We start from the raw sequence: 20,864 nt of genomic DNA on the forward strand, positions 1-20,864 counted from the left end.
TATCATGGTAGCATTCACAGGTGACATATGGATATTTACAACATCGCAGGTAGCTGGACTAGCAGTGTCACAGTCAGTACTGGACAACAGACACTCCACTAGTAGTCATACATGAGCTGACCTTTGCTGGGGTGACTCAGGGGCCAGAGCTGTGATCTATATCACTGCAGACAGGGCCAGCTGGAATGGTCATAGGTGCCGGACAGCAGCTTGTGAGCCCAGCAGGTCTTGTGACCTAGTGTTTAACTTCCTATTTCACATTACTGCATCCCCCCTTCTGCATTCCAAGCTTAAGTGAATGACATACCTGTTATATTGCTGAAGGGTTTCCTCAGAATAATGCAAATGTTTAGGTTTGTGTAGTCACAGTCTGTCTTTGTGTAGATGGGTTCAGGCCTGTGTTGCATAGGCAGCAGCTTGCCTTTTGTAGTTAATGCTCATGAGCAGGTGATGGGCTGTGCACCAATTGGTGTCTCCCACTTACTACTTGCATCCAGAGTAGCTGTGTTGTCTTTCCATTAGCCAAAGCCATAGCAACACAGTGCTATAATTAAGTCCTTCATGTGGGCCTTGCCCCTTTTCCTTGTCTGTGAGGAGGACATTATGGAGGTGTGGGGGGTACAGCTTCACAGACGGCAGGTGGAAATACCTCTCAGAACAAGAAATGTGGAGACAGCCCAACAACATGGGGGACAAAGTTCCAGAATTGGGTACAGATTGTAAGAATTGCTGTTATACACATAGAAGATAGCTAGATTAATAGGGTTTGTCTGCACATGCATTTTCTGTGTGGCTTGACGTCTGACAGTGTTATGTCTCTGACATACCTCTCAACTGTTCAGATGTCCACAGACTGCCCAGAGGTTTGCCTGTTATTTTTTGTCTGTTCCTCAGACAATTTTTGCGTTTGAGAAATCAGTAGGATAATGTGAGGACTGTAGTCAGTAAATGTTGACATCCATTTGTGTTTCAGACATCATATCCTTTAGGGATGTTATGTTACAACACAACCTGTAACACCAGCAAATGTTTCAGTTTGTAACACCATTATGTGAGATATGTCCCTCTTTTTGTCCCCCTGTCCCCCAGGTATGTCAGGCTTTGATCAGATGTCTTGCAGTAAGAGGTTCAGAGGTATGGTATATCCTTATTTAGTGACTTCACTCTTGATATCATTCCAGTGACTTAGCAGACTCCCGGACATGTTACACGGCAGTGGCCATAAATATGGTTCCACTCCCTGGACATTCTGTGGAAATCTGTACAGTTGAGAGTTATGTATGTCTGGCCATTGTTAACAGACTGTTAAGATTGTGAAGCAGTGTTGTGTGTAAATGTTTGTTGGGCTGAGTAGGGAGAGTAGCAGATGTGGGTGTCATAGATCCTTTTCTATCTGACTGTACATGCTGCTACAGTTGCTGGTGGTCTATCGGGTGTATATGTTTGTAGGGACAGACTGAGAAATTACCTGTAACACCTTAGGATTCCCAGTAGACTGTGAGCTGGAGCAGTATATGTCAGTGTTATGTGTGATTGGCAATCAGGATATGTTTGCTCAAACAGTAGTTATACTCTAGAGTTCATTTGGGGTACTGGTATGTTGCTGTAACTGTGGTGCAAATGGGTGTGGGTGGACAATTTATCACCAATGTCTGCCTTTCCATACAGTTACATCCCTGTAGTGCATGATATATTTGCAAATACATGGGTAATTCCCCCGAGCTGATTTGGGGAAGTTTCGTGTTGGTCTTACTGTAGTTCAGAAGGTGCTGGGTGAAATGGTTGGCAGCTCTCAGTGTTTTTTCTCTTCTGTTACATGACTGCAGTCATAAATCTCCACTGTCCAGATGTCTAGACACTGTCCAGATGCGTGGCTCATGTGTTTGGTCTGTTCCCCATAAAACTTGTAGGTTTCTGACAAATCACTGGGATGATGTGAGCATTGATGTCAGTAAATGATGACAGTCATTTGTGTTTCAGACTTGGAATCTATCGGAAAATATATGTTAAATCAAACTATGCTACTCTAGCAGACTTCTACGCATAGAACAGCCATATTTCAAATATGTCACTATTGTTTGCCCTTTATCCCCCACTTTGTCAAACTTTTGCAGTTGTCTTGCAGTAAGGGGTTGCTTTTTCATATATATATATATATATATGGGTCCCCTTCACATTGTCGACACTTCAAAATGCCGAATTTCATATGGCCGAGACCATATGATCAATATTTGAAATGCTGAAAATGCAGAACCGGCATCTCTGTACAGTGCAAAATGGAAAGATTTCCATTCCTGCACTGTAGTGCGATCTCTGAGTTGGTATAATTAAGTTACAGGAGGTGGAGTGCAGGGGGGCTTTCCCCCTTGCTAGCAGTGTTTAGGTAAGTGTTTGTTGCTTTTTACTTTTGTATTTCATATGTTCAACATTTCAAGTGTCGATCATATGGTCTCGGACATATGAAATTTGGCATTTTGAAGTGTCGAACATATGAAGTAGATCTATATATATATATATATATATATATATATATATATATATATATATATATATATGTGTGTGTGTGTGTGTGTGTGTGTGTGTATTTATATGTACATATATATGTATATGAGTACTACGGATATGTATTTTTCCCTTATGTTAAATGACTGTGGTGCATGATATGTCTGTGCAAACATTACACATTCCTACTGCTCAGATGGTGTAGAGGTATGTTGCTGTGGTTCAAGACTTGGTAATGGACTTTTTTTCATTCCTGTTAAATAACCACAATGTATGATATGTTTATAAAAGCATTACAAACTCCCATGGCTCAGATGGTGCAGTGGTATATTGCTGGGATTGTAGTGTGTAGGGTCATGTGTTTGAGACTTGGTAGTTCTGATTATTTTGTTGCTGGGCAGAACAAGGGCTGACGGAGACAGAGTGATTAAAGCACATTTAAGCAGTTGTAAGTGGGTTTGTATGGTTTTGCATGGTGCTAAGTGATGCTAACAGACAGTTAAGCCCTCTTAGCTTTGCTTAGCACCACTTACTCCCGCTTACACCCATGCTAATTTTAATTAAAGAAAAGAAAAAAGGGTGATAGGAAAGTGGGGAAATGGGGGCAAGCAGGGGTAGAACATTAGGAAAACCAGCTAGGGATGTGCAGGATGGGTGTAGGAAATGACCATAGCTCTACATTTCTACTGCAGCAACAGCTGTGATTGATGTTGAAAATTTGGGATTTACAGCCTCACACCAAACAGGGAGGGGTGTTGGCAACATACATTTGTAGGGTAATTTCAGTGTTGATTGATTTATGTCACTGGACTTAGGGGCAAAATGTAGAGCTATGTATGGAGCAATGATTTTTTTGTGGGACAGATGCTCTTTTTGTAAGGTGAGAGTGGGATGTTGGGGAAGGGCTGTAAGTATGTTTGGGGAGGTAGGCTGGGAAGAATAGGTTCCATTCACAGACAGACAAGACACATGAGACAGCAGACAGGGGTGGTATATGGCACATGAGGGGGTAAACACCTTGGATGGGGAAGGTGGTTGGGAATCAGAGGCCCATGAGCCCCCAGATGGATAAAGTGGGACTGAGGTCCCCACCCATGGACAGTCACCACTGCACCTTCCTGGACCTGAAGGTGGCCGTGCTGTGGGCTAGACAACAGGGGCAGCTAGCCACTTCAGGTGGGACAGGCATCCCTCAATCTGGTGCAGACTTCCATCCAACTCAGAGCGGATGACACTGCAATCCATACCCTGGAACTTGCAGCAGTTGACAGGCTTCTTGGTGCCACAGACAAATATCTGCCTGGATCTGCCTTCCCAAATGTGCTATGGTGTTGAGGTTATCCAAGATATATTGGTTAGTCATGAACAAAACATTTCAAAATTAGTTATAACAGTATGCATGGGTGTTCCAATTAACCCAAACCAACAGATTTGAAACAGTTGAATAGCAGACAGAACACATGCATAAATGGAACAACAGTAAGCATTTTGATAGCATGCACGTTACACTGATGGCAACAGGCTACCAGTATTAGTATTTTAACAAGGTATATTAATATGCATACAAAGTAAATATATGAACAATATAAGAACACATGTCTCAACAATAGGTTTTGAGAAAAACATACATGTTGTATATGAATAATAATTATTGATGCAGATGAGAGGTGGATGGAGAGAAAAAAGTCCATTAACAACTGTATAGGCTTCCATTTTTCACCACAGTACTACTCAATACTCTATAGGTCTGCCTCACTTTACATCTATCTATAGCCCATAGCTTCTGTAGCACATACATACCCATTAGACTGTCAATCTGTAATGGTGTGGGGCAGACTGGGAGGACAATGGCTACATTACTGGAGGGTACATGTCATGGTTACATAGATTTCAGAGAAGGGGTACCCTGCACTAATGTTGTATGAGTCTGCTACTGTCATACTTCCCTGGATTCCTATGTATGTCCAAGGTTATTGGCAGCAGTGACCACTAGCCATGACAGAGTGATACTTGAAGGACATGTATCAGGGAGAGTGCATGGTGTATGTACCTATCCTGCTGTCATTTGTATGCATATGGGTTTGGACAGTGGAACAGTTGTATACGGTGTATTAGTATACCCTTCATACAGCTACTACACACATTTATTTACCTGTAAGACCTGTGGAGAACATATCTGTTAACACTTTCTGACTGTTTCTATAAATATTCAGGATTTTTTTAGTGTATATATGCACACATCTCAGTACCACTCAAACCATGTCTGGGTATGATAAATGAGCAACAGGGATATTGTCCATCACACTGAGTTACTGGGAAACTCATGTCTCTTGTTTGACTAATTTCTGCCTAATACTCTCTGGGTTAGACAGTCTGACCTTGTAATCCTGACATTCATGCACGGCAGATAGTTATTGTACTGTGTATTAATCCTTTGAAATAATAAACAGAAGAATGCAATGCTGCAGGGGAAACACTATAATACTGTAGACATTATTATTCAGGGTTCAGAACTTAGTGCATACAGTATTTCATATTTCCTTTATATCGTGATTTACAGCTCCACGTTCTCCTGTTTTGCATACTAGTTGGTTCTCAGAACAGCCTCAGTTACTTCATGCTGTCAACACCATATTTGCTGTGATGAACCTTTACACATTCGATTTCTACAACATACCAGAGTAAACACAACTGTTTGTGTTATACATCTTTATTACAGTGAAATGACACTTTTATTAATGGATATCCTGTGGATCAATATTAGCATGGCAAACATCATTTATTCATTAGACACAGTACACACAATTCCTACTGACAGTAAACAATGTGCTCCTTCTACTTTATGCCACTATATACTGCAAGTTATATCTGTACTCACCAGCCTGTCTACACATCCGTGTCAGTCTGTCTGCATGGGTCTAATGTTACTAGTCCTCTCTCCAGCAGCTGTAGGGGTGAGAAACAAACATTATGCATACCTGTCTATCACATACTCAAGCTAGAATCTGGTACACCTATATCTGTGATACTTACAAACTGCTGGAGCATGGTTGTCCCGAGCATCTTGGAGCCATTGGGCCAAGAGTGCCCCCTTCCTCCACTTTAGGTAGGCATAGTGATACTGTACCTGCTCACCAGTTCGGGGGATACCAATGGCACTGGTGAGGTCATGTGCCAGATGGTCCCAGGACTCCACTTTATACTGTGAGCCCTGGTACTGGCCCTGCAGCAGTCTGTCATCATGGTTTGATACGAAGAGCTAAGCCATGACCCTGGACTCCAAAATGCCCCAGCGCTGCACCCAAAAGTGCAAGCCCTCTCCAACACCTGACATGGTTCCTGCAGAGATCAGATTACAACAGGATATAGCTGTATTCCCACATCTGCGGTTTAAATAAGGCCATATTCCCACCCTTTGCTGTCATTGGACCATTCAGCTGAGCAGTGCACAAATCTGCTAAGATAAGTTGAACAGCCCTTAAAGGGATAAATGCTGGGCACTGGTTAACACTCTGCAAATCCACTTAGATGAGCTAACCGCTGCTTAGCATGTACATCTAAGCAACACTTAAACTGGCTAAGCATAGCTGAGCACTGCTTAGCATTGCTCAGTTTTCATTTTAAAAAATATCAGGATTGTAGATTAATTCGTCATTACTAGCATATTAGTAAGTGCATATGATTTACTTTACATGATATTCCCCTATGTGTTTTCATTACATTACCTTGGGGTGTGACTATACTGTATGAGACACTTGTGTGTACATGGGTGAGTTCACATGTTATATTCACTCACACTTCCATTTTGGACTAGCTACACTACCCTGGGTGATAAAATCCACTTAGATGAGCTAACCGCTGCTTAGCATGTACATCTAAGCAATGCTTAAACTGGCTAAGCATAGCTGAGCACTGCTTAGCATTGCTCATTTTTCATTTTAAAAATATCAGGATTGTAGATTAATTTGTCAATACTAGCATATTAGTAAGTGCATATGATTTACTTTACATGATATTCCCCTATGTGCTTTCATTACATTACCTTGGGGTGTGACTATACTGTATGAGACACTTGTGTGTACATGGGTGAGTTCACATGTTATATTCACTCACACTTCCATTTTGGACCAGCTACACTACCCTGGGTGATAAATACCCCTTACTACATAATTTAACATAAAAAATTAATTTTAACAATGGTTTCCCATGTAAAAATAAAGTGCCTGTGTGGGTACTTGAACTGTGAACACCTACGTGCAAAGCCGGAATTCTAACCACTGCACTATCTTGTTGTTGAGATCTTAGCTATACATTTGTATTTAGCTGCTATGAGATGTTTAGGCAATGCTGAGCAGAGGGCCCTAATGTGCAAACCTGCTCAGCTATGCTTAAATATACATTAGAATGGAAAAAAGGGATATTAATAAAACTACTTTATGAACATGTGTCAATACTCCTTGTCAGTCACATTAAGGGGAATTGTAAGGGGACACAAGGATAGATTTTAAATATTGCTCTTACAAACTTAAAAAGATGATAGGATAATAGGTTTTGCATTAGCATGACTTTTTTGGTGGATGTGTAGTCTTAAACTCAAATGTTTCTCATTATTTAATGACTCCAGTCATCTGCTATTTCCCAGGTAGCGACAGATATTTGGAGGAACACACCAAAAACATGAGGCAGCATACCTCTCAACTGGACATATTTTTGCAGAATGTCTAGCTTATTGCCTCATATTTTTGGTCCATTTCTCATGTGACTGTGGTTTTCTAGCAAATCACTGGCAAATCACTTAGGGTTTAAGTCAGAACATAATGACAGACATTTGAGTTTCGGACTTCATACCCTTCAGAGAATCTGTGCTAATGCAAAACCTATTATTCTATCAACTTTCCAAGTTTGTAAGAGCAATAGTTAAAAAGTGTCCCTATTTTTGGGCCTTTGTCCCCCCATTATTTATGGCTTTGCACAGGTTTTTTGAATATGCAAGGCACACTGCTGTTAAAGCTATGTGGAAACAGATGTGGTTCACTCCATGCAGGAATAACATAATTCCTGCACAGAGTTTATTGGGCTCCTGGGAAAAGTTTATTGAATCCCGGGATCAGTGCATAAATAATGTCAGTATTAAATCACATCAGTACAGCACATCATGAGAATGTAATAAACACAAATAATGCAAAACCTTAATACTGATAAGCATTGAAATACTGTTTCCTTTCCTTTTCACTTCCATTTATGCATAGTATTTAGCTGAAAGAACCATGGTAAAGTGGTATCAGTAAAATCTACCTCATCATTTTTCTCTTGTCAGCCAATTACTGTACTAACAAAAAATAATTTCATTTGGGTATTGACTTGCAAATTCTGTGTTTTCCTTTCCAAATGCTTTTCATTTTCAACAGCTACTTTAATTACAAGCAGATACTGCGGCTGCTGCAAATAAATGCTACCTAGTGCTGCAGAACATACAATTATTGCATGTTCATTTGGATAAATGAGTGAATTGCATAGGCAATTTAGTTTTTGTTCTATATGCCCTCTGCTTTATTCATAGGCACTCCATCCACAGAAAAAAAATATTATAATTCAGACAACACAGATAATTGAGGCTATGAGCTGTTGGACAGCTACTAAATGTAGTCCATGCTTGGGTTCCTTCAGCCTCCATTTGTCTGTTATGTGACTGAGCAAATCACTCGACCAGTGTACTCTAGGGTAAGTGAGAAATTAGTTAGGTTCCTCAGTGGTTTCCTGTACCTCATGTATAGCAACTAACCATGAGCCTAAGCTTTCTCAGCAAAAACAGTTTCTATATGATCCATTTGTAGCTTTTAACAATTGGTATTTAGGATGAACATCAGCAAACATTACAAGTTATGTCATGCATTGTTTAACATATGTATTAATTTTTGCATAAATAACAGTACAACATTTAATACTTATACCAGCTGCCAGGACAACATGTAAAATAAATATGTATTAAAACACTACCAAGCAAACTGGGAATTATTGAGAATAACAAACCTTCCTGATGCAATGTGGCTCTATACCTGTCTAGTATCACAACTCACAATTCATCTGAACAATCCCTTATTCTCCAATAATGCCCACCCTGTCAAGTATTATTACTTGCTTTATACTTCTCTATCCTTGGTCCTCAGAGACTCACCATTTCTAAAGGTAAGAATGGGGGAGGAACAAAAGTATAAACGAAAGCTGCCTCTATATGCATATGTGGTGAAAGGGCAGAAATACATTATGAGTGGGGTATATCCTGTGAAAATTAAGTTTTATGTGGCTGGAGATACAGCTGATTCATGAGCTGTCATTATAAACAGACATGTTTGGTATTCTAGGTTAGGACTGGAATTCATAGCTACTCTCTGCTAAAGCTAGTGGGCCAATGGAAGTTGATCAATTAGCACAACAGTGACAATCTCCAAATCAGAGGTATGATAAAACCGTGCAGAGAAATGCCTCATTAATGGCACATTACCATGTCTCTGAATCAAAGATTGCACTGTTATACTTCAGCATAGTAGAGCTCTCCCTATCAGTCCATGCCTCACTGTAGCATAGGCACATTCCAGTATGCATACACACACACAAACCACGCACAGACACCCATGTACACATACACATACACACACACACACATTCAAACTAACTCAACATCCCCTACCAACCTCCTCTAGTGCAACCACCTAGACACACACACACACACACACACACACACACACACACACACACACACACACACACACACACACACACACACACACACACACACCCATGTCAGACACTCATGTATACACACAGTTTCACTTCAGAATCCTGAAATATCACAGTCCTGAATTTCAGGAAACTTCATAATCTGGAAGCCCAAAATTCTGAAAATTCAAAATCCTGAAAACTCAAAATCCTGAATCCCAAAAGACTGAAAACACACAGGATACATATACTGACTATAGAGAACACAAACCAGATGGCATTACACCAAATATAAGCAAGGGGGAAGTCCCCCTGCACCCCCCCATGTGGGGGGTTGTGCCCCCCACACCCCCTGCTGCTTAAATATATCCACTCCAAGACTGAACTTCACTATACTATCATGAGTTATGTTGTAGTATAGCAAGTTAAAAGGGCATGTTACTAAGAATACAACAGGCAGTCATGAACACATGTGATGGTATGTTTGCCATTTTTTTTTCTGTGGAGTGCGATCTTGAAGTTTATATATTTAATTAGTAGGGGGTGTGGGTGGGCTGCAGGGGGGCTTGCCCCCTGCCCATACTTGGTGAAAAGTGCTATTCTTTGTCTTGTATGTGTATTTCTGTGTCCTTGTACTGGAATATTGTCATTCTTAGTGTCCTGTATATTTTCAGTATTTTGTGAGTCAGGATTTTGAGTTTTCAGGATTTTGAATTTTCAAGATATTGGGTTCCGGATTATGAAGTTCAGGATTGTGATATTTCCAAATTCTGAAGTGAAACCATACACACACATACCCACACACGCAAACACAGAGACACTCATTCTAGACATCCATGTACAGACACACACACACACACACACACACACACACACACACACACACACACACACACACACACACACACACACACACACACACACACACACACACACACACACACACACACACACACACACACACACTTATTCTGCCAGTGTACTTACCTGTACCATGATTGCTCTCACAGGAGTGAATGGGTGGATGTCATCAAAAACAGTGTTTTCTTTTTTTCTCCTAGAGTAAAAAGTAACTCAGCTAAGTTATTATTTGACATTTCCTGGTTAGAGCATGTGCTGATTACTATTAGCCACTCCCTTGTCGTGCCACATTAGCATGCAGCTTCCTGAGAGAGAGAGAGAGAGAGAGAGAGAGAGACCACTTCCCACACTAAGGATCCTGAGATTGAAAAACTTCAGTTGTAGGGCAGTCTCACAATCAGAAAGGCTTACTGTGATGCAGAAACAATTTAAGACAAGGGTTCTTCATCGTGTTTATACCATGTTATCAAAAGATGAAAATAGCGAACGCTATTTAATCAAACCTAAAGTATCTAAACCACATAATATTGAGCATTCAAAACAGCAAATCTTTTCCTTGGGAAAACAATTTCGCTATTCCGAAACACATACACTCAACACAAGCACACCTAAAAAACATCAATACACACACATACACTTATAATCCTACAACTAACCCTACACTAAACTATACATACACTGCTATCTATCCACTTACCTTAACCCAAACCCTAACCCCAAGGTCCATCACTATCGTACACTCACCTAACCCGCGCCCTAAGCCTAACTCACTTAACCCGCCCCTAACCGTAATTCACCTAACCCGCGCCCTAACCCTAACTCATCTAACCCACACCCTAACCCTAACTCACCTAACCAGTGCCCTAATCCTAACAACCACACAATCGCACACTTACCTGAAACTGACCCATAAATTTCCACCACAGTGCTGAAAATAGCAAAGTCACAGAACCAGCCAACCAAATTATTTCCCTAGGAAAGAATTCGGTGTTCTGCAGCTTCACTATTTTTAGTGTTCACTCAAAACGGGTCGATATTAGAACATTCAAAGTTTTAAACCTTCGATGTTCTGATATAGACCCTCTTCATCATAGTAAACCTTCTGAATCTTAGGGTAAAAAATGTAGTTTTGAACATTTTTTTTTTCACAAAGAAGTGAAACTAATTGCATTAACCAATAATGCCAAAAGTGTCCATTTCAAAATATTTCAACCATAAAAAGACCCACAGAAAAATCCGTCATTATAATATACCAACAAGTGCATTGATCAATTATAGTCCCTTTATTGACTGTGGGCACATCACATATTTGATTTTGATAAAAATGGCCACAATAAAATATTCTAGTTTAATTTCCACAAATACACACTAGTCCTGCAAAGACAGACTAATGACTTCAACTCAGCAGGGTCTGACATTTTTATCCACAGAGATTCACCCAAACCAGCAATTATAGCTACATTGTTGACAGCATCCTTCTTTCATGTTTTATATCTTCAGACATCCCCCTAGCCCTGCAAAGACAGACTAATGACTTCAACTCAGCAGAATCAGTCATTTCTATCCACAGACATCCCCCAAACCCAACAATTAAATCTGCATTGTTTTCAGCATCTGTCTTAGATGTCTGTGTCAAATAATAATAATAATAATACTAATAATAATAACCAAAATAACATATTTTTAATTTGAGCCGCATAAACACTGAATAGCTAAAGTATTCCAATTTAATTCATGCACACATGCACACTAGTCCTGCAAAGCCAGATTAAAGACCATTTAAAATGACTGTATGATAAGAGCATAAGGTACTTTCATCCAAAGATAGCCCTCCTCCAGAGGTTATAGCCACTTTTCTGATTGTGTGCACTCGTAATTTATTTCCTCATATCAATAAAATGTACTTTATTTGGTAGTTTTAGATGAACTACCTGAAATTCCATAAAAAAGTACTAACATCACATCTTAAGACCTGGCCATTTGTAATACAGTTTAACTAGAAGAATATTTATGATGAGAGCATAAGAAATATTAACCATCAGATAATATATACTAAGTCAATATAAACAATCTGTGCAGAAGCAATGGTAATCTGAATAATTCCACATTAAAGAAAACTACTACTAATGCAGATGTTGCTGTTGGCAAACATTTTTGCAGTTCAATGTTTCATCTACAAGTGTAGTGCCTACTGTCATTGAAGACTAAATGGGTTCATAGGTTCATAGGTGTATAGTAGGCTAATGACCACCAGGGCTTTTATTAGCCTAACCATGAAACCTAACCCAACTGCATCCCTATATATTATGAGCATTTATTAGAAGGAGGTATGTTAGAGAGTTTCTAGAGGTTATATGGGTAGGTACTGTCTGCCTTTGTCTGTTGGAGACATGGGGGCCAGACCTAAGGTGAATTTCTGATTTCCCATCCATTGGTCAATGTTACACTTAAATAGATTTAGACTTAGAGGTAGACTCTGCTTCACAATGGATGGGGAGCCTGTTCCAGAGCATGGCGATCCTCTGCGACACATATTTGCCTTGACAACATGTCTTATTTATGTCACAAACAAAATTTAAATCATTGGATCTAGTGGTACTGATACAGTTAAGTTTGTGAATGTGCAAAAGATCCCTCAGAGCTGGATATGAGGATACCTTGTATGCTTGACATAGATTGCCATAGATGGGGTTATAAGGTGATCCATATAGGACAGTGTTTATACCATGGATTTTCCTGGTAAGGAATCTTTGTGGATATTGCAACTGTTGCATGTGTCTGATCAGGTACATGCCAAAAGGGGCATTATCTCAGTGATCAGTCTGATAAGGGCCAAAGAAAGTGGGACTATGACTTCCTTGGACCTGGATGCCATGCCCTTACATATAAGTTTGGCAACATAGAATGATTATTCTTACATCCTTGGCCGCATGTTGTTCAAAGGCCAGATTACTGTCTACAGAGGTCCCCAGTTCCCTGACTAACATGTCAGTGGCCTATGTTACATTAAAAAAAATTGGTATGCTGATGATATTGCCATTACATTTGCTGAATTAATCAGCTATGCAACAGGTGATAGCAAACAACAACAACAACAAGTTCATAGTTACTTACTACACATGCAATCCAGGAAACTTACTTTAGCTGTAGGGGGTCGAGGTGCTGTGGAACCTCCTGCTGCTGTTTCCTGTGCTGTTCATATATCAGTGGAGATAGAGATGGGCCATAGAAAAGGGACACATTTTTACGTCTTGTTCTGTTGGTTGTGTTATAGTTGTGAATGATTTAAAGCTTTTTGTTGGCTGGCCATGGGCCCCTGAAGTTCTGGGTCCTGGGTGGCTGCCAGTTTCACCCCTATTATAATCTATCACTGTTGTTAAAAGCACCAACATTTGTGACTGTCCTTTTATTTTTAGTGATGACATCTTCATTAGTGATACCAGCAGCTATAGGATGTCTTCAATTACAGGCACTGTGAAAAAAAAAGGATTTTGGTTCCAGATAAGGGCCCCTCCACCACCACCACCACCACCACTACACAAACAGTCTAACAAGTAATTTGTAATGGATCTTACAGATGTTTAAATAATACTGAAATTGTGCTCTGACTTATAGAAGCAGTTTACAAGCAGTAATCTATTTTTCAGCTAGTTTAATAAAATTAACCCATGACACATTTGTCTCATTAAGCCAGTTGGATATAATAAAAACTTTTATCAAAATGAAAAGTATAATATATACCATTAAACTGCCATTTTTAATCTTTGAGGCTTAATATGAAGAATTAAAATGTTTCAGTTAAATCCGATTGTAATATTACTCATTTTTAAGTTTCTTTTGAAGTTGAACTCATAGTTTTTAATTACGGGCACTTTAAAAAAACAGAAGATTTACAGTTAACTGTCTTCATTTGATGGGTACAGCATTTAATTTTTATTTTTCTGGAATGTATTCCTGTAAATTATACAAATAGTTGTTGCACGCTTTTATACTTTGGCAATAAGCCATGACAGGCTGTGAATAATTCCAGATCTACTCACAGCTGATATAGTTTTAACATAATGGTAAAGCCTGATAATCTCTCTTCCCATGGGAGAGTCAGGGTGATGTGCTGGCAGGAGTAGACTGCTTTCTGGGAACCAATGGTCACTGAAGCTCTGAATGGTAGCTAGACCAGGGATGCAGGAAAACTTAGGAGATATTGCTGTTAAGAGGAGGGGGAAACACTCCTAGTATATTCTTCATTCCATATACTGACTTAAAATTAGACTATTGGCGCACTAGGGGTAGGATTTCCATCACAGACAAGACAACCATTCGGTGGTGGCTCTTCTCCTATGGACACAGTTGTCCATTTCATGGATGGCTATGGACCTCAGCTCAGGGATTAAACAGATTCCTAGGATTAGGTCCATGGGTAGAAGAGACACAGGGCTTTGTATTAAGCCACACTACCGCAGAAGTTCAGTTCAACTCATGTAAGTTCCCAGCATGAAAAAAAAAAAAAATATATATATATATATATATATATATATATATATATATATATATATATATATATATATACATATATACACACATACACATACATCTATGTCTTATACACACACACGCACACAGGTGTACTTCTAAATTTCAGACTTTCAAAATGTCACCTTTCTTATGATAGAGACCATAGGGTCGACATTTTGAAACTTCAAACCATTTAAATGGAGATCATTTTACAGCATGGAATGGTATATTTACAGTTTTCCTCACTGTAGTGTGATCGCGGAGTTGGTATATTTAATTATCAGGGGAGCTTGCCCCACTTTTAAAAGTGTAAAAAAAATTTTTTTTTGTTTTTATTTTTTTTATTTAAATTTTGTAGCTTCAAAATGTCAATGTTATGGTCTCGACAAAAAAAATTTGACATTTTGAAAGTTCAAAATTTAGAAGTAGACCCATACACACACACACACACACACACACACATATATATATATATATATATATATATATATATATATATATATATATACATATATGGATTCCTATTACAAGAACGAAAGTTCACTACTTCGAACTTGTAATAGGAAGCCTCACTTCTGCGAAAGTTCACTTTAATGAAAGTGAACTTTTTCATAAGTGCACTTCACCGAAAACACCGCAGCACAGTGGAGGACATAAAAAACAAGCTATGTCCTCCACTATGGTGTGATAGTCACAGACCTTAGAGTTAGAGTATGGGTTAGGGTAAGGGGATAGTAAAGCTATCCCCTTACTCTAACCCATGCCCTAACCCTAAGGTTCGTGACTATCACGCCATAGTGGAGGACATTACTATGTCCTTCACTGTGTTGCAGTCATCATGGACCTTAGGGTTAGGGCATGGGTCATAGTAAGGGGATAGCCCGTGGGCTATCCCCTTACTATGACCCGTGCCCTAACCCTAAGGTCCATGAGTACTGCACGGAAGTTCAGTACAACACCCGTTCATTGTACTGAACTTCGCGTAAGCGCACTTTCGATTAAGTGCACTTTCACTGCAGTAAGCATTCCATGCACTATTTCAAATTAGTGAAAATTTGATCAAGTGTATGGAACCCATATATATATATATATATATATATATATATATATATATATATATATTTTTTTTTAGTTGTATAATACATGTCAAATACATTTAGATTGAAGAAACATTATTATGGGGATTATTACTAGAATCCAGAAAAATTATATTGCTTCCACTGTACCCCTGACCTTCAATGCAGTGTTATTGCAAGGCACTGACTCTCCATATAGGAAGGAGACTTGAGGAGGGCTGGGCCAACTAGCTCTAAAGTTTTTGCCAAGCTAATCAAACTTAGGTTGCTAATGGCATGGGAAGATGTTCTTCACAGTGACAATGTGCTGGTACTTATTCTTAATGGTTCTTATTTAGTTTTACTTCTTTCAAGATAAAAGTATTAGGAGATCATCCTCATTACTCCACCCTATACTTAAAGTCCAATTGCTTTATAGGGGGTATACCAATAACATGCAGCCTTGTTAAAAATTAAAATATTTTCTTGTCTATCTTTAGAATTTGGTCCAAAGAAAAAGAAGGATAGATGGATATGTGAGGCTAGCATAGTATTGCTGAACAATGCTTATAAGATATAAAGAATCATGGTTTATTTTAGTTTATAAGTAAGGATATCAAATAACTATACTATGTGTATAACTGAATACTACACTCCCAATATATATAATGATAAGTTTAAAATGATCCACCCAAGCCCTTTCACCAATGTTTTATAAAATGGTGTTATGCAACATTTGGAAACACCTCATATATTTATAAAGGATGTGATTCATTCATTAGAAGCAAAATTTGAATAGTTAATAAATAAGCTATTTTATTAAAGTTTCTCCCTTCATACATTTGATTGGTTTACAATCAAAATCTCGAATGTCATATGAACTTTGATTACTGAAAGGCAGTTTTCAAAGTTATCATAACAGCGATTCGAAATATGTCAAACCCGCAACAGAGAATGCTAATGTGCATTCGCTGTTGTGAGCTGACATTTCGATTGGAGATCACACTACAGTAGGCATCTGGAACTTTGCCCTTTTCCTCACTGCAGTGCAATCTTGGAGTTGTAATATATAATTAGCAGGGTGTGTGGGGGGCAGCCCCCACATAGAGGGTGCAGGGGGACTTGCCCCCCCACCTTCAAAACGAGAGTAGACAGTCACTGGAAGTCGAGGTACGTTTTGAAAATGTCGACAATGTTGACATCAAACAGTCGATATTTTGAATGTGTCATACAGGTGACTGCTCAATGTTGTCATTTGACGACATTTTAGTTTGTGTAAGTAGTCACTCGAAATATTGTCGACATTTTGATAGTAAACCCACTTCATCATACTTTTGAGCAGTCATTAAAACTGTCATCTACAAAGTTACAAACAGGTTACCCCTGACTCTAAAATAATATGTATTTTTCTTTAAAATATAAAAGAAAATCCATCCATGCATCTACCTATCTGCCCACTGCTTTTCTTCACCACTTACACAAATGAAGGCTGCATTAGTACCAAGCTGAGCAGAGCAGACTAGTCTTCTTTTTTCTAGCAGCAGCCTCCAAGTCATCTTCTTGGAGATGCAGGCATTCCAAGTGAAGCAGAAGTATATAATCCCTCCAGAGTGCTCCGAGTCTTCTCAAGGTTCTCTTTCTTGTGGGCTGTGACTTGCACACCTGCTATGGAAAGTGCCTAGGGACCATCCCCACAATTTACACATACCATCTCAGCTGACTTATCTCAACACAGGGGCGCAGTGGCTGTACTCCAAGATTTTCTTGGATCACCATATGCCTTACTTTCCCATTGAGAGTGCAGATACCCTGAGAAGAAACTTCCATTGCCATTTGTATGCACAGTTCCATCAACTAAATCACTAACAAGAACACGTGAGCATAAGTGAGGATGGCAGATCGAGTGATTATTGAACTGAGAACTTCCTATTCTAATACTACCTTACTTCACCACCACAGCCCAGTACAATGGCTGAAATATACTATCGTTACTGAAATGAGACCTCAAACATTTATAAACTCCTGAATATAAAGTTGTTTACTCACCTTGCAACTGTAGAAGACAATCTTTTCTGTTTTGGAAGATCAAATATGTGCAAATTTTTTCTAATGTAATTTTATGCAGTTAGTAAATGCCGTACTTTTGTTTGCAGGTCCAAAGAGAAATACAGCATACATGAAAAACACAAGTAAATCAAAGTGGAGACTGTTCCAAAATGAAGCTGGGGACTCAAGAACAAATTTAAGCAACAGGAGCTTTACGCAATTGAGAAGTATTAATGGACTAAAAAATCAAATCATTCCAGTTTGCAAAATTAGAACAAAATACTAAAGCATGCAAAACAACTCCTGAAATGGAACTGGGAATTTCAGAGGGGGCAGAGGGTCTTAAGACATTTATTCAATGTGTGTGTGTGTGTGTGTGTGTGTGTGTGTGTGTGTGTGTGTGTGGGTGTGTGTGTGTGTGTGTGTGTGTGTGTGTGTGTGTGTGTGTGTGTGTGTGTGTGTGTGTGTGTGATCAAATAGCTTCATGTGATAACATTCTGATACAATTTTTCAGCTTATTGCATCTGCACAAATAATTCATTTGATATGATTTTTTTTTTAGTTTTGATATACTATTTACAGTGCAAGTAAGGACTGTTTTAGGAAGTGAATCAGATATGAAATGTGTTTTTATTACTACTAGAAACATTTATGATTCCTTTGGTGTTATATATTGTGCTGTTGGATTTAAAAAAAAATCAATAAAAATGTTAATTATAGAAAAAGAAAAAGCTACTTCTTACACTAAAAATGTTTTCTGATACCTTATTAACAGAATACATCCCTCTGCACCCTTTCACCTGAGAAGTGAAAATTAGTGTAACCACAGTTTATACATACAGTATGCATACAAAAGGATATCTTCCTTATATAGTCTGCTTCGCTTTGTAGGTAACAATATGTATTGTTTCTAAGCCATATTTTACTTATAAAACAGATATATGCACACTAGATGTAAAAGGCAATGACTCCTGTATAAAACGTTTGCTAAAAGCTTAGGATACTAGGTGCATTATATAGTGTAGAACAGCAGGCTCCAACCAGGTGCCAAAAGAAGTAGGGTAGTGTAGCAAAGAACTTGTACCTCTCCGCCCTTGCACCCCCACTGAAACTGAACCTAGTGTTCAGATCTGTTCCCAGTATGGCACCATACCAGAAAAACTGATTTTGCCTAGAAGAATCCAGATGTTTACCAGGCTTGCCCTGGTTAGACGGAATGCTATAGGATGAGCAGATAATGGATTCAGAAACATACTGTGTTAATGAACCTATTACCCATGAACTGTACATTCAAAGTTGTCTCATGCAGGTGATGTTGATCATAATAGCACATGAATATGTATGAACTCCACAGCATCACTTGTTCAACAGTCATAATAATACATGCATGACAGGTATAACTCTGTCACACATGCAGTATTACAGCTGCCATATAAAGGATTGCATAGTGTGGCGATGCACTTGTAGACAGAAGTCCTGTTTGTGCTGAAGAAATAGAGTTTAATTGTCCCTTGTGTCCAAAAGGGATGACTCACAAATAGCACACTGCTCACATGCATGCAGTTTTCACCTTCTCCTCAGCATACCTCTCATCTTGTCAACTGCATAGATTTTCACAGAATGTCCAAATTTTGCCTCATATTTTAGGTTTGTTCCTCATAAAATTGTGGTTTTCTGGTAAATCACTGGCAAATCATTGATGATTGAAGTCAGAAAATAATGACAAACATTTGAGTTTCAAACTTCAGACCCTTCAGAAAATTCATGCTAATTCAAAACCTATATACCCTTCAGAAAATCCATGCTAATGTAAAACCTATTATTCTATTAACTTTCGAAGTTTGTAACAACAATATTTAAAAAATGTCCATATTTTGGGCCTTTGTCCCACTATTATTTATGCTTTTGTCCAAATTCTAATAGGTTGAGAGGTATGCTTCTCAGTCATAGCCTGCAATACAACTTTACCTGTATGAGACAACTTGTACTGCAGGCATTAAGATGTAAATATTATAACATACAGCTGGAAATGTTTCTCAGTCAGATTCATCTACTGACTGCAATGGACTCTACTGCTTCTTAGAATTTTCCACTGGCATTCAATCCACTTTGAAAAATTATATTTTCCGTCAAGCTGTGAATCTGATCCTTGTTTTGGATTAAGAGTAGTGCACTGGGATTCCTCCATTGTGCACATGGATGGATGAATTTAGGAGCATTTTTTTTTTAAATCAGAAGTGGTCTATGTACTTATAGTAGCATGTTACCCCAAGTATAAATTGCTCTGAAAACAAGCCCAACACCTTCTGAACACTGCCCTACATTTACAATCACACCAAATGACGACACAGTTCAGTTATAAGCCATCTCACTCTGATAATCCAGCCTCGCTTAAACAACCCATTAATGCATTTATCCCCTTGGTGGAAAGCCTTATGGTGCATTAATTCCCTTTCACTGAAAATCAGTAACCAGACGTGATATCATCTTCTCCAATAGAGAATAGAATTTTTATATTCTTAGCTATAACATCCTCAACACAGGTGTTTATTGTGTTTAAATCTGGGGATGTAAGCATATTGCAATGCATGCAGTCCCCATTCTGAGAATCAGTATATTGCCTATAAAAGTGTGGGCCACAGTCCTCCCTTTAACAGCTGTGACCACTTCCCCAAAGGTGAGTGAGCCAGCTTTAGCTGCTCTACTCTCATCTGTCTCCTTGTGCCAGCTCCACTGGCATGGTAGTCATTAGTTGTATTTCCCTGATCTGGGGAGTAGTCAGGATTCTATCTCTCTAAACCATGGACCTGGTGCTTAGAAATGCCATTTGATGTCCAGGACAATCACTGGCCCATTATTAGTGTTGCAGTCCAAAGCCATTATACTAAAAGATCAGCATAATTTTGCAGGTAAGATAAGCCCCTTCATCTTTTTTTTGCAGAGAGCACTGCACTACTTAACCTGTTGTCATTCATCTGGCAAACAGTTGTAGTAAATAACAATAATTTCCATAAAATAACATGGCAACAAAAGTTATATACATCTGGGATCCCAGAAAATAAAAATGAAGAACGCACCGACTCTGCTCCCCACTCTTTGCTTGTGATGCGTTGGTGAAAGCTTGCACTGAGAAACAGCAGCAGAATCATCTGGCAGACTTGTCACTGACTG

General features: G+C 38.9%; 1 protein-coding gene across 1 annotated transcript in view; it reads left to right on the top strand.

Moving 5' to 3' along the window:
* The window catches only part of LOC122788065 (keratin, type I cytoskeletal 19-like), a 277,040-nt gene extending 259,017 nt beyond the window's left edge, over positions 1-18,023 (top strand). The window contains exon 7 of the mRNA XM_044054986.1: positions 17,801-18,023. Coding sequence (XP_043910921.1) covers positions 17,801-17,840 — 40 coding nt within the window. The 3' untranslated portion in view covers positions 17,841-18,023. The remainder of the gene's footprint in view (positions 1-17,800) is intronic.
* Positions 18,024-20,864: the final 2,841 nt, after the last annotated feature.

Source organism: Protopterus annectens, chromosome 13.part0, assembly GCF_019279795.1.
Source record: "Protopterus annectens isolate FY-2018-M chromosome 13.part0, PAN1.0, whole genome shotgun sequence".
Taxonomy (NCBI): domain Eukaryota; kingdom Metazoa; phylum Chordata; order Ceratodontiformes; family Protopteridae; genus Protopterus; species Protopterus annectens.